This window comes from Necator americanus, chromosome IV (assembly GCF_031761385.1).
Source record: "Necator americanus strain Aroian chromosome IV, whole genome shotgun sequence".
Lineage (NCBI taxonomy): Eukaryota > Metazoa > Nematoda > Chromadorea > Rhabditida > Ancylostomatidae > Necator > Necator americanus.
This window is the reverse complement of record NC_087374.1, coordinates 38,520,855-38,536,500: the sequence shown is the minus strand read 5'-3', so window position 1 is coordinate 38,536,500 and position 15,646 is coordinate 38,520,855. Positions and strand designations below refer to the sequence as shown.

The 15,646-nt window shown below is 35.9% G+C and overlaps 3 protein-coding genes across 3 annotated transcripts; 1 reads left to right on the top strand and 2 right to left on the bottom strand.

Annotated features, from left to right (window-relative positions):
* Positions 1 to 1,478: 1,478 nt before the first annotated feature.
* Positions 1,479 to 5,635, bottom strand: RB195_003988 (uncharacterized protein; the record flags this gene model as incomplete). Its single annotated transcript, XM_013451656.2, has 6 exons — positions 1,479 to 2,065; positions 2,123 to 2,258; positions 2,476 to 2,601; positions 2,661 to 2,729; positions 3,753 to 3,836; positions 5,564 to 5,635. The coding sequence occupies 6 exons, from the start codon at positions 5,633 to 5,635 to the stop codon at positions 1,479 to 1,481; spliced, it is 1,074 nt and encodes a 357-aa protein (XP_013307110.2).
* Positions 5,636 to 7,297: 1,662 nt separating this feature from the next.
* Positions 7,298 to 9,373, top strand: RB195_003987 (uncharacterized protein; the record flags this gene model as incomplete). The annotated part of the gene is made up of 2 exons (XM_064201888.1): positions 7,298 to 7,438; positions 9,266 to 9,373. The coding sequence occupies 2 exons, from the start codon at positions 7,298 to 7,300 to the stop codon at positions 9,371 to 9,373; spliced, it is 249 nt and encodes an 82-aa protein (XP_064057769.1).
* Positions 9,374 to 9,667: 294 nt separating this feature from the next.
* RB195_003986 (uncharacterized protein) lies at positions 9,668 to 15,223 on the bottom strand (the record flags this gene model as incomplete). Its single annotated transcript, XM_064201887.1, has 5 exons — positions 9,668 to 9,889; positions 10,089 to 10,214; positions 10,281 to 10,349; positions 10,457 to 10,552; positions 15,155 to 15,223. The coding sequence occupies 5 exons, from the start codon at positions 15,221 to 15,223 to the stop codon at positions 9,668 to 9,670; spliced, it is 582 nt and encodes a 193-aa protein (XP_064057768.1).
* Positions 15,224 to 15,646: the final 423 nt, after the last annotated feature.

Here is a 15,646-nt window from a genome sequence, read left to right as displayed (position 1 = left end):
TCGTTAACTGGCTTTGCGTTCGGCTGTAAGTCTTAAATATGCCATTATACTTTAAAGGCAGCATTCCACGATTTGGATGTGGCGTCAATTTCCCATGGAAAACTTCTACAAAGGGTGGTAGATTGCGGGAAACCAGGTGGTTCCGGTCATCTCTCTACAGGTGCTGTAAAAGAGGGGCCCGAAGCCAGCTTTTTTTTTGTTACGGCTTAAATTGCAATGAGCCACCTCTGTGCACGGCCACATCAACGAGCAAGCCTGGAGGTGAACGTCGCTTTAGGAGAGGTGATTCAGAAAGTTGGAAATATGCGTGATCTGAGTTTTCTAGCAAAAGAGCTCAGTCTTGACGCTCACTGTGACTGAACCAACCAAAAGGCGATGAAATCCCGTCTTGGTCCTCATCAAACGGGTACTTCCCTGGTCAAAACGATGTAAAGGAGCCGTCCTCCCTTTTACAAAATTGTCCTTTAAAGACCAGTTCTCGCATAACACTTTTTATGAAGTTTGTATAAGTAATGTGTGCAAGTGCACGTTCAATCTTATTTGGTGCATTTTTTTTCTTCGTAGAATCAGAAAATTATAGGATTGACTTGATTAATAAATTCTTTCAATGAATGACGTGTTTGTTATACAACACTTGGTTTTGGTGTTCATGAAAAACCGTAGCATCCTAATTCCTTTGGTGGTTTCAGAATATAAAATGCTTTAAAAAATCGGATATTTGTTTCCGAAGATGAACGTGTTTTTGCTATGCGAACGCTTAGAGATAGATTTAAAGGAATTGGAAATTAATTGAAGAAAACCTATGACCTGCATACAGAACGAGAAGAAAGAAAGATAACAACGTTTCTTATCAAAATTGGAGCGAATCCAATTATTTTCAAAATAAAGTGCTAAAAGAGGTAGCCAATAAATCCAATAAAGCCGAAATCATACGGATAATATTCTGGAACGATATAGAACCGTAGAACTTCTGTATGTGAATGGAACATTGAAATTCCATACAGAAGCACTTCCTCTTTATTACCTCTTTATGAACATCGAACGTATTCGCATGTTTGTATGTTTTCTGACCAACAGAGGAAAAGTGCAAAGTATGGAATTATTGCACGGTTGTGGAGAAAATGAATATAGATTCAAAATAAAAAAGGGATTGAAGGAAGATTGTTAGAGATACACAAGTCTAATTTTACAGAAAAGGGCATTTTCTCTTTTCATTTTCATTTTTTTCTTTCATTTTCAGAAAAGGGCTAATATTGATTCTCGTTGATCAGTGAAGGGGAGCGAAGCGAACGAGATTCAAAATACGATAAGTGGGTTTTGTTATGTAGATGTTGCTCATTTGTGTAATTTTTTCGAGTTCTACAACTACCTCAATGAGTTAAACATTGGAAAGTGTTTAAGGCAGTAAAGACATGGCTAGAAATCAACTTTATTACATGAAAAAAAAATCCACAAACAATCCACAAACAGAGATTCATTCAGAAGCGAAGCTGTCTGTTATCCTGCACAGAATTTGATCCGAAATTAGGTTGTTTAGGCTGACCACCACCACCTTGATAACCATTGTTGTTGTTGTTGTTGTTGTTGCTTGGGAAGCCCCCAGTATTTCCCTGGAAACCACCAGTTGGCCCTTGGAAACCGCCTTGGTTTCCACCTATAAATGGTCCGTTGTTACCACCGAATCCTCCACTATTTCCGGGAAATCCACCATTATTTCCTTGAAAACCTCCGTTGTTTCCCTGAAATCCTCCACTGTTCCCTTGAAATCCTCCATTAGTCCAAGGGAATCCTCCATTATTTCCTGATGGTCCTCCATTATTTCCTTGAAATCCACCATTGTTTCCTGGGAATCTTCCGTTATTTCCCTGGGATCCTGCATTGTTCCCTGGAAATCCTCCATTGGTTCCGGGGAATCCTCCATTTGCTCCGGGGAATCCTCCATTATTTCCTTGAAATCCTCCATTATTCCCAAAAGATCCTCCCCTGTTCCCAGGAAAACCTCCATTATTTCCGGCGAATCCTCCATTGTTTCCAGAATATCCTCCGTTGTTTCCCCATACATTTCCTGAATACGACACCTTATTATTACGTCACAGGAAAATTTATCTATCAGTTTATTCACCTTGATTATTGGGCGTAGATTTGTTTAAGGATGGTAAGTACGTTTTCATTATGAATTCCACAATCGTTTTTTGTTTGTCATCCAGAGATTTCGACAAAACATCCGCTTTGCTGATTGCGCTGATAATCGATTGTTTCTGAAACAGTGACGTAAATTAATACAGTGAAACGATGAAAGAACGCTTAATATAAACTTATATCATCTACAAAATAAAATTTCTGCAATTTTCAAATTTTCTGAATTTTTTTCTGAATGCAAATTTTCTAAGGCGTTGTACTTTCTTTGAGCGCTAATAATTCCTACAGAACTCAGACCACGTTATCGTCCTTTTAGTTCCATTTTTTTCAACCAACCTTATCATCTCCTATTTTTATATACGAATTAAAGAATTGTGTGAGTTTCGGGAACAGATCAGTGACAGCTTTTTTAAAATCAGCGCTCTCCTTCTCAGATTCGGCAACGTATTTCTTGAATTCTTGCTGGAAAATTGAATTTTTTAATACCATCGATATCAATATCAATAAGTTCATTCGCATACTTCAAGCCCATAGGTTTTCGCCCATTTTTCAAGGGAAGTCCGCATGTCGCTGAGTGATTGTGAGAAATCCTGGAAGTGAATAAGATTACACTGAGTTTTTCGCATAAGCGGGAAGAATTCGTCCTTGAGTACTGTATTTGCAAAGAGTGTATTTAAAAAAATTCTTTTCTGCGTAAAACACTGAGTAGTAGTTTACTTCTGCTAATCACCACAAATGTGGGAAACGTTCAGTTTTCTTCCAGAAATGTACAAAGTTTGACTAGCCAAGTTTATTCCTTAGCTGTTTTATTTGTTTGTTTATTTGTTGTTTAGCTCCTGGCCAGGGAGTTCTTTTTATCTGAACGCACGCAAACTCGTCCATGCCCAATTTTTGAGATTTGATTTGCACTACAACGCGTGTCTTGTGGAATAGTGCGCACGTGGATGGACGAGAACTCGTCCCCCCTCACTTTTTTTCATTTCATTTCAAGAATGTGGATTTCTTTTTCTTTTCTGAATCTAAAGGCGTAATTTCCCTTCGGGATCAATGCATAATTCCAGGTAACCAGGATATGCTTGGAGTCTATGCGAGACACAGTTCTGTTACAATATCGGGCAGCACAACTGCCTATTTCCTGTCGAAATGTGGATTTATTTCCCCTATTGAAACTAGGCGCGGATGTTTGATGGAAACTGAAAAATGTATCAATTGTTTCCAAGAAAACGGTACTGCACAACAAAATACTGTAGATACTGTACTCTCGATCCACTTTTAAAGTCAGCGGATCAGATAAAATTTCGGGTGATTTTAAGAGATATGTGCTGTATCTACAGTACCCCCTACCGCAACTCTTAAAAAGGCTACGGCATAAAAAGGGCGTTATGTTCACGATGAGGGTCCCATGTAACCCATTAAATGAAGTCTTTACGGAAAGGTTTCTTGCTGAGATTTTTTTTTAGGAGCTGTGGTATAACGGGAAAAATCCAGTTGATCTAATGGTGATTAAAGGCATACGGCTGCGCTTTTAGTGTAACTGCACAGTTGTATTTTATCTCTGTCCATGAAAAGAGGAATAATTCTCGGAAAGTAATAGTTTGCTAACTGCTACTTACCTGAACAATTTGAGTGTAGGCTCTGATCGCTTCTGGAGACGCTTTAGCCAGAATTCCATCATATGGACCACCTTGTTTTACTGTCTAAATCACATTTCTTTTTTTTTCAAATATTCTTAATGAAATAAAACATAAAAGTTAAATTCCTTTAGTTAACTGTTTTTATCACAATAGATGTTAACATTATATTGACATTGAACATTTTGAACACCTTGTTCAAAATGCTATAAAATACAAGTTTGCAGCATTTTGGAAACAAACGACTAAATTAGAATAAAAGTTATTAGGTGTAGTCAGTTTTTTTTTGGATTTTCGTATGATTTTTTGTAGCAGAACAGAATTGTTTCCAACTATACCGCTCATGAACGCAAAAACATCAGACATTAAGGGACGGACCTCTCTATGAAATTGTGGAAGCCGGATGTTCGGTGAATTCCAAAAATTTTCTCACGTTTCGAAAAATGCAGAGTTTCACCGCAATTTCGTTAGAAAAAAAACGCACCTTGCTATAATTTGATTTTGATTCAATTTCGTTCTCCGCTTCCGAATTTCAAACCGTTTCCAGAGCAAAAAAAAAAAAAGAAACGCGATAAACAGTGGTTTACTATTTCCAGACAATTCCTAACTGACAGCACACATCACGAAATAACGGAACAATAGGTAATGAAAGCTAGTTTACACTTTTAAAAATTGAAAAATATAAGGTCTGATAAAGTAAATAATAGATGAAAAAATTGGTAGTGGTACGAGAAAGTCAAAACTCAGGTTTTAGCACAAATCATCTGATCTGCGGTGACGTTATGTCCAGATCTGAGGATTTCATCCATACAGAAAGTAACATAATTAATGACATCCTTACTAATCCCTTTATTTGCTGACAGCTACCGTATCTCAGCAGTTTACTTTTGCTCAAGGTCCAGGAATCCTAAGCCCAACTAAGGTTTTTAACACATTTTCTTCTTTCTGTTTTCTTTCTTTCAATTCTATTTTTTCTTTATATTACACATTATTTTGACAACGGTGAACGAACGAGATTTCAGCGGCATACGACTCATCGATCCAACGCTTCGGATTTTAACTCAACCTCTTGTCTGCAAACGACGATGACTTGTTGTTATTGAGGAAGTACGAACTCGTACGAGAGTACCAAGTGGACTTGTGGCGCGAGAAAGGAGTCCTCAGAGTGGCGGGAACCAAGAATACGTCCCGTAACTGTTCTTTACAGTAAGCTGACTCTGCTGTGAAGCACTTAATGGTACGATTAGTGCTTAAACTAGTCTCGAAACTGTCTCGAAAAACCCCCACTGTATTTTAAATTTGAGGATTACGGGTCATGTTTTATCGTCTAGGAATACTTCCCTCACATTATAATCCCTACGTGCATGTAGCTGTAAATGGTGTCATCCTCATAATTTATAAATTTTCATTAAAATAGCACAGATTCCAAGTTTCAAACGATTATGGTCGAACTAGGAAATTTGCCTGAAGAAAGAATTTTCGAAAAAAAAAAACTCTAAAATATGACTATCTTGACGTTCTAATGAGCAGTCACTGCCTTCCATTTACTAGGAAATTTTTAGTTTGTTTTTTTTTTAAATTTGATAACAATTAAATTAATTAGTAAATTCTTAATTAGTTTTTTTCTTTTATTTTTAATTTGATTTTCCAGAGATGTAGCCAAGATTGGTATTGATCGATTAGAATCAAGAACATCTTCAACACGCCAAGATTCCAAGACAGTCAAACATGTTCAATAACTTATAATTTACTATTACTTTTTAAAAAGAATGCAATTAGAAAAAAAATTAAACCTGAGCATAGGGGTCGTAGGAGGTTAAGCATAGAGCAGTTCCGATGCTGAGAAGGTGAAATGCGATCCTCATCCTGAAATATTGTGAGGTTTCAAGAGCTGGGAAGGTTTTTTGCTGGATAATGCTCTGGAAGTGTGACTACATAATTGCATCATCATGGTATCACCCGACAAAAATTCTCGAGTGACATGAAAAAATTTAATGCTATAAAACGAGTGATTCAACAGGTTTTGTGCGTTGTGACGACATCCGCATATCCTTTTATTCGACTCTCTCGTTGTTTATTCAGATGTTCCCAACAAAGCACGCAAAACGAATGCGTAAGCTCGTTTGCGAGTCAAGAATTTTTTTTTCGGGTGGAATTCGGCAAGCGTTGAACTCTCGCTGTATGCAAACTTCCAACTCTCCCTGTTTTTTCACTATTTCACGTAAATTTTTTGGAGCTTGGAAGAATAATAGCAAGGACGTGGGACCTGAATTTCTAGCCAACACTATTTTTTTGTCGGTTCCATGCCTCCATTTCTATCATGGATGCAAATCTTTCAGAGCGCAATTCCACCAACACTTTTGTCGCTAGAAAAAAATGGGACACGAAGATCCTAAATATTAAGATAAGCATCGGACGCATCCGTAAAAAATAGCAAATTTTCAACAGTTTTAGAAAATTTGCAAGAAAGAACAAAAAGTCGTCTTTCTGATCTTTCTTCGAAGTAAAATTTGTATAAATAGAATGATGAAAGAATGAATAAACCGAAAATTCTTACCTCCACAAACTACATTATTCTTATATCCTATTTGATTTTGGCAGATAAGATTGACTAATTTTTATGGTTAGGTCATGAGCAACTATTTTTCAAATTTGATCCTCTCCGTCTACGTGATCAAAAACTATGGAATCTGGAGGGGACAGACTGAATTTGGATCGTAGCTTTCCGCCGATCATCTAAACAAACAGAGTCCCGTCGACTAAAGTATAACCCATTTCTCATACGAACCACTGTGCAAATGAGGATGATGTCAAGAGGGGAGCGGAGTGTCGGGCAAAGCGTCCATCATCGTATTATCCAGACAAGATCGAATGGAATCTATATCTCAAAGATATATTCAAATTTATTGGCATAGGAATCCAAAAAATGTGTTCAATCGCAAGAATTTCTGAATAATATACAACGCAGAAGAGATTCTTAGTACTTCCTTAACGAAGGAGAGTGTAGCGCAGATGGGAAGCGATTCGATTGTGAGTGCATGATCGATAAATGGTTCGAAACCGCCGCGGTGCCAACCAAGCCTCCTCCGCTAGAATGGCTCGCATCCGCAAGTCATTGTAAGGTTGCAGATGTACACAATACATCTTGTTTTTTTTTGTTTTATGTCACACCTGCAGGTGTTTTCAATAACTAAATAAATAAATAAATAAATAAATAAGTAAATAAATAAATAAATAAATAAATAAACCTCAAACCGTTCTGAATTAAAGTCGTAGGCGTTTTCTCGTAGGGATTGGTCAACCTCATGCGCTTTATCCTTTGCCCCCCTTCTAGTTACAGTGTAAATATACTCTTACATTATCAAAATCACTTAATCAATATATCCACAATCAATACCCATCCAATGTTAAAATGAGATCATTATCATTGCTTGTTATTTCTTATAATAACCTGACAGAATCGTAGGAAGCTCAAGTCTGGAAGAATGACTTATTCCTTCCCCAAATACTCTCCAGGCGGTTGTTCAATGCGATCAATGTTCGTCGCCGAAGATATCTATGGATCATCGATAGCTCGAGCTTTTCTTCTCACAATGAATCTCGTAGGAATTATCATACTTCAAACATCGATTTGTAACTCTGGAAAGAAGCAGAGGAAACAGAATGAGGTTTGAGTTCATTTTACTGCATAATTTTACTCATCTTATCCTTTCAATAACATTAAAAAAATATATGAAAACTAAGGAAAATCTGCCGTAATGAACATCGCGCGATATCCATTAGAGTTAAAGATCCGAAAGAAACTAGAAAATCAATCGAAAATTTTAGAATTCTCTAGAATCTGTAAAAGGATAATCATAGGTAAACATAACAACAACAGAGTAATTATAAACCTTGATACAAAAAGAAATTGGTTACCTGCTAGAGGAACTGATTGTATAACGAGACGAGGAAAATTTTTAAAAGGGAAGAAATTTTTAACGGTATAAGAGTACTAGAAACATATAAATAACTAGTAACGCTAGGATTAGAACAAATTAGGTAAGAAAAAACATCACATGGGTAGCTACAAAGAGTAATGGATATCAATTATACACTTCTGCCGATGATCAAGTCAGTGTTTTTATCTCCCATACAAATCTGCTGCCAATTAGACCCCGTAAGGACGAGGGCCTTTGTTTACACTGATGCGGTTTCGAACCACCGACCGTATGGCAACTACAACTCATATCTCTATGCCTACTGCGCCACGCCAGCACCATAATTGCGTAATGGTGTGGGTTGCGAAAATCTGAACAGGAAAGAGGGTGAAGTGGATCTTATGGCGGTATAGGCTCAACTCTATTCCACGTTGTGGTACTGTACCGACATCAGCATTACCTATGTGCATTTCCCATGGTCGAACCGAGTTCTCATTTTCCCGATTCAAATTCGTTTTCGGCTAGCGAAGTAGAAGGTGGTCAATCTTACGGATATTTCCTGGACACTGGAGAAAATCCATCTGATCAACCTCAACAGCGAATACAGTCTCCCCTTCCTCACTCACCGCCACCGTAAATGTCATGGATGCGACGGCGTAGGGACCTTGCTAGTTGTCATTTTCATAGTTTAGGAGTTCTTTCGCAGTATTATCTCCCTATGCGTACATCAAGGAAATTGCTATGCATTGGAACTATTTGTCCTTGTATGTATCCTTAACTCCTAATAAATCCTGTTTGGACTGATTTGTATGCGCAGGACATCGTTCTTTCGTCATTTATTTGTCATTTTATTACTGTTTCTTCCATCCGTCCCCCTCTGAACAAGGTTTTTCTTCTATTTTCTGCCTATGTCGTGGCATATTTCATTTTGTTTATTTTTATGTATTATTTTTAGTTCTTGTTTGACTTGTACCGTGATATCGGTTGTACGGCAACGATAAAAGAAAGGAAAGATTATTATATTTTCATGTTCATCACTTCATAAAGTATTGGTTGAAAAGTACTCGAACGTGGTCAGTTTTTGTTGAGAAAGAAAAAGCGAAATCTTTACCTATTTACTGTATGCGCACATAATATTAGTAGAAAATTATATTATTTGGCGCAAATTATTAGGTTGTTCGGAAAGAAATGCGAATTGAATCTGTCCATTTATTTCTCTTCTACTATAGAAGATTTTTTAAATAAGTTTTTGTCTATTAGAAAGAGATTTTTATTGTGCATCTTTTGCTATATTTTTGTCTATGTCTACTTTGTTTTTTTTTGAAGAAAAAAAAAAGTTTAGGAAATGCTTGACCAAAAATTTCGAATGCGAGCTTGCATGTGGTCTTGTTTAATTTCATTTTTATAATAAAAAATTTTTTAAACTCAAACGCGCATTTCTTTCCGAACAACCTAATACTTTACTTTTAATTATCATTATTATTATTTTTTAAATTATTTTTTTTATTTTATTTAATTTTTTAACTTTTTTTAAATTCTCCCTTTTTGGAATAACGGCTGTACTTTTCATTTCAGTCTGAATCATCTCAAATGCCTCGATTATCGCAATATCGTGGAGAGACACCGGAAAAAGTTGTTCTCGAACCGGCAGGCGAATCACTTCAAGACTCAAAACAAGTGTGAAATTATATTGATGTGAAAATACTTGAAAATTCTACTCTATTTACCCTGATAATGTTCATTTTCATACTTTGGTGAACTTTTGATTTGGTGCTGGAATCCTTTATTAAATTCTTAAATCTTTTTCTCTGTGACTTGAGAAAAAAAACTTTTCTAAGCATTCGAACTGTTGTTGTTTGTATTTTTTGAGTTGTTGTTGTTTATTCAAACAGCCCGAGTGGAGCAAAATCGTGATACGATAGACTTTATTACAATTCACATTTTCACACATCACATATTATTCTCAGATCTTGGCGCTCACCATGAAAATAGACTTTTAAGCTTTGAAGCAGGATTACTTAGAAGAAACGGTTCATCAAGAAATAAATCCTCAAAAAGTGAAAATCTTCTTTGTTTTCCACTGTAAGAAACTGGTACAGTGTACAAATTCGATATGCAGTTCACAAGGCGACGACCACGAGAATCAAGAGCCTGGCATGTTTCTCGAATCTGAGCTCTCTCCTCTTTGTACGTTTGATTCTGGAAGAGATCAAATTTTGAAAATCATTTAACTACGTCAAATCAATAGTATCAGAACTTAGTTTCTATTTTCCTTTGAAAAAAGCAGTATAATGGAATATTAAGATAGCAATAGAACACGAAAGAAGATAAAAGTTATTTTTTGAAAAAAAAATCAGATCAGAAATCGAAAAAAAGGAGAAGTTTCCTCTCAACGAACCTGATTATCTTCGATCTTTTCAAGTTCTTCGAAGAATTGCTGCACATTTCGCAAGGCTTCCTTTATTGATTTCCTCGTTTCTTCCCGTGCGGTTTTAGTTGCATTTTTATATTTTTGATACTCTTTCTTAATGATGATAATTTTAGTAATAATAAGATTTTTCATTCTATTTTGGAACGTAATTTCACATACCGTCAAACCGTGCTTATCAGCCCAATCATCGAGTGCTATTTCACGATCACCTTTGGTCATTTTTTGATCCTAAATATACATTTCTTAACTAGAGAATGGCTTAGATTTTTTTCTGCTTATAAAATATTGCAGAAAAAAACTATAATTATATAAAATCGCATAATAAACAGACTTACTCTGATGATTTTTTTGAATTCCATTCTAGCTTTAAAGCTTGCATTTCGAAGAAAAGGGCATCCGAAGTCTGACCAATCTCCGAAGAAAGTCTGGGACTGGAAAAAAAAGCTTCTTTTGATTCTTTGAACTCTATTTTTTATTTTCATTGATGTTCGCTCGGGTGTAACAAAAAAAAATGTGCCAAGCTGCAGAAGAAACTTTCAAGTTGAAAGAATTTTTAGCTTCCGATTTTTAATCAGAATTATACGTCGCAAAAGCGATATTAAACTTGTGCAAAGTGATTTTATCCGAGTTAAATTTCACAAGATATTCCTGAAAGAAAATTGAGTATTATAAAAGTAGTTAGATAACGGCAGACACAGAAAATAATTCCAAATAGTCGAAAAAAAGGTTCTCGAGACTCAATAAGTTTTTCAAGAAATTTTTTTAAAAATTATTTTCTCTAAATGAATTTCTGAAGAAGGGATTCCAAAGAAGTCGAACTTTCGCACTCCTGGATTCCAAAGACTTCTCAGCACTAAAAATAAGCTGCCAAGAGGGAAAAAAGAACCTTCTGTACGTCAGCAATGTCCATGACTTTCGTTAATGAAGAATTTTTGATTCAGAATCATTTTCTGCTATGTATTACAGAAATTATCCGAAGAGATAATGGAATAACAACGTATTGATTTTTCCATATTAGCTCTATATAGGTGAAAATTGAATAGGAACGGCCCGAATATGCTCAATATCGGAATAACAAGGCGAAAAAGCGGATATCCATTTTAGAAATAATATGTTTTTAAATGTAATTTTATATTTTTTAAATTTTTTTTGGTGAATTTTTTTTCACATCTATATAATATTTGTCATGCTAATGTGTTGCTGTCATTTAATATGTTTAAATCAAAAAACAATGCCAGTTTGGAGAGAATTTTTTGTTAGCGCTTCAGAAAACTAAAAAATGAGCTAGACAGTGACCATCGCAGTGAGAAATTTTTCAAAAGAAAAATTAGGAAGGTCTCTGGAGTAGTAGTTCGCCTGGGATCCGCCAATGCATTCACTTCAATTCGGAATCGTTGAGGTTTTAGAACGGGTGTTAGCTCGTACAATAAATTGCGGGGGCCATCCGATGATCAAATCAGCGTTTTAAAAATCGCAGACGAGTCTGGTACCAATTTATCAATCACGGAGAGATGAAGGACTTGGTTGACACAAGGGAGGTTTTGAACCATCGACCGTGTGGCTTCAACGGGCCTCTTACCGACTGCGCTACTCCCTCTCCAGGTATCTTATAATTGTCAAAACTTGGTTATTTAAATACATACTTCAGTTTTATTCTCATAAACAACTCATCTTTGTTTTTTTTTTATCCCAAACTGGTTTGAATATAACACAACTACGCTCGTTTTAACCAACTTGAGTGGAGGAAGAGAGGAAGAGAGACAAAAATGAGACAGAGATTATTTCACGTTTTCCTAATTATTCCTTCAGATCCTTAAATGACATAAACGCTCACAAACACAAGAGTAAAAAGTAAAGTATAAGTAAATAGCCGATTAGTAATAGCAAAAAATAAAACAAAATAGAATAATAATAAGTTATAGCAAACCATGGAAATAATAATAAAAATTAAAAAAATAAAATAAAAATAGTAAAAAAACTATATATAGAATTGGGTAAGGGCCGGTGCAGTGTAGCGGTTAGGGGTTCCGCTTCCTGCGCGATCGATCTGAGGTTCGAATCCGCCCTAGTGCTCACCAAGTCTTTCATACTTCCAGGTTCGATAAATTGGTTCCAGTCTTGTCTGAGAGGATAAAAACACTGACTTGATCATCGGCTTGCCCCCGCAAGTGACTGTATGGACCAGTTACGTGTTCTTTAACCAAAAATTCGATTGTGAATTGATTTGAACCTGGTGGAGGGTCCCAAGCGGATTGATTAACACCAGACCTTATTTATCCTTCATCCTTTATTATGGATAGAAATTACTGAGATGCTATATTAAAACCCTAGAAAAATTTAGAAAAAAACTCCTTGGGAAGCCGTAGAAACAGGAAGATGATGCGGAAGATGCCAATGCCGGAACATTTTTTCTTGTTTTCAACTCAACACGTATCACTTGAAATCCCTGGGTGATCAATTATTGAGAGATAGGAAATGTTTTAAGAAAAAACTAGAACAAAAATTTTTTTAATGTATGTTTCAACGATTATTTTCAGGCAAAACTTATGTTCTGATTGTTTTCCTCTTTCTTTCCTGGCCCTATTCTGTGTAATAGCTGGAAAGTGGATGGAAACGGAACGATGCTCGTAAAATAAAGTGCTTCCCCCTGTGTATGTAAACATGTATACGAAAGTGTCATATCATAACAATAATATTTTGAAATTTTCTATTGTTGCTTTTCTTTTGGAAAATATGTAGATGTGTGATGAATTGTCCGCTACGTGACGACTTCAAGCAGCATACCGTTTTGAAATCGTGAATCATTAGCAATTTCTCCCCTGATTCAATGGGTTTCCTTTGTTGTTATGAAAACGTTGGTGTTCCAGGAGTTTTGCAAGAGCGAACATGCAGAGTTCGAAAATATTCATGATCATAAGATTCCAGAGTTAGAAGATGAACAATTGGAAGGAAGCATGGAATTCCTAATTTAATTTAATTTGAGAAAACTTGAAGCAGCAGAAAAATTAAGAAAGCAATATTTTTCCTTTAAATGATTGAGAATGACTTTTCGGATAGCTTTTCATGCTAATTTAAGGAGTATGAAATGCTATCCGAAAAGTCATTTACTGGAAAAGTTTTGGTCATCGAAATTTCGACAATGTGAATTCGTCAAAAAGTTCTTCTTCACAAAATACGTAACTACTATCTTCTGTGGTGTAGTGTAGCGGTTAGAGGTTCCGCCGCCTGCACGATCGATCGGAGGTTCGAACCCGCCCTAGTGCCAACCAAGCCTTTCATCCCACCGAGGTTGATAAATTGGTACCAGACTTGCCCGGGAGGATGAAAACACTGACTTGACACAACGGCTAGCCCCTGTAAGTCATTGTATGGGCCAGTTAAATGTTCGTAAACCTCAAACGATTCTGAGGGGAAGTGAACGTGGGACGCGTCCCAAGCGGATTGATTAACGCCAGAAATTTTATCCTTTTATTCTTTTATCTTTTGTGTTAGGTGTAGTGCAGTTGGTAAGAAGTCCAACTGTAATCGCAAGATCGATGGTTCGAAGCTGCCCATGCGCCAACTACACGTTTCCTTCCCTTCGTCTTCCCCGATAAAGTTGTAGCAGACTTCTTTCGGAGAATAAAAATATATTGAATTGATATCGGCGATATTCAACGGCTAGCACCTGCGAGTGCCATAAGATCTCAACGATTCCGAAATACTGTAGAAACGCATTGGCGCCTCCCAAGAGGATTCATACGCCAGAAACTTTTTCCGTTTACGGTTAATTCTCTTTTAATAAAATATTTAACTTTTCACTAATTTCACCACCAACACCAAACTCAATAACACCTAATCATTTGCTCTGTAAAAATTCTAGGCCACTGCCCTAAGAAAGTCTGCTGGGTATTGGAAAATTAAGGCAGATCACATTCAAATGGAAATAGAAATATTTTTTTTCTTCTACTCAGCGGCTACTGTATAGACTCATTAATCTAACGTTAAGCCACGTCTATAACGCATAATTCGAAAAATTGTTTGGAAAAAATTGAAAAACCCGGGAAATATTGAATTGTTGGAAAAAACTGAAAAAATTGGGGAGTTCGCATGAAATGTGACTTCTCCAAAAATTCTACGAAACCACTTAAAAGGACTTTAACTGGAAATTTTCTCAATTGGAGAGAAAAAGAGAGTCGACCACAATTTTCATCCGTTTTATGGATTTCTGTAATTCGCCACTCGTTTCCCTTCATATCGTAATCTCTCAAAAAAGCTGAAGCAGCGTGTAGACAAAAGAAACAATGTAAAACTATGGTCGTTTCAAAAATGATCTGACCAGATTTGTGAGATTTCATTTTCCTGAGTAACCTACGTACTCACCAACTTGTCGTATCTTTCATATTGAAAAAAACGTTCCGGAAATGTGGAGCGATGGAGAAATTTGATGCCTCCGGGCATAAATGAAATAGAATATGCAATTTTTTTATTATTTTCATTATTTGAAACTCTGCATGTTTTAATCTAATGCACTAGCTTAGACTAACGTTTTTAAAATCATCCAAACCGCTTGCTAAATCTTTGATAAAAGGAAAATAGGACTCAGACTCAGAGGTGCATCTAAAATATTTCTTCTAGGATCATAAATGTAGATTATAAGGCACTGGCGGAATGAACCCACAGAAACCTTGGCCAGAAATGAAAAGCCCGGGATTTTTTCCCAAGATCCAAAATGGGAAGAACATATGCAAGTTATCATAAAGTTAAAGTTTTTTAATAGCCAGAAATGGCCAAAACCGGGAAGAAAGTCGATTAATCGAATTTTAACCGAGTTGTCCCCATTTATTAAGCAATGTTAGCATTAGATTCAGAAATTTGAATTTAAAAAAGAAAACGAAAAAAAATTGAAGAAATTTGAAATAAGAATTTTGATCGAAAAACCTTGTTCATCTCAAACCCCTTTCCCTTTCTACGTCAACTACACGTGTAGACCGTAAAATTCAAAAAAATTAAATGAATAAAAATGTGTCATACAATTCTGTAATGTCACTCACTGATCCAAAGATCCAGCATTGAGGTTGAGCAATGCTGACAACGGCAGCAAGTAGAAGCAGTGTCCTCATTCTGGAAACAAATAAAACAAGAAAAAAAAAGACGACGACGGCTAAATGACTTCGAAAAAAAATTTGCGAAATGAACGCGCTTAGCGTCTTAGATACTGAAGTTCTATAATAATGTAATTCAAGAAAAAAAAATAAAATATATCCTTCCCAAAACGAAAAAAGAAAAACGCATCCTTGGAGTGAGATTCTCATACTTTTTTAGAGAACAAATAGAATACCAAATAGTTTTAGTTTTGGTTCCAAGTACTTTTTCCAAGTGACAATTTCTAATTCTAGTTTTTTTTAAAATAAAACAATAGGAAAAGAAAAAAAAAGAAAAAGAAAAGTAAGTTATTTTTGAGTAAAATGAGAATAAGCGGTAGTGACGGCACTTTCAAAAGGACCTTTTTGCGGAGAAAATGTAAATATTTATGCGATACATGC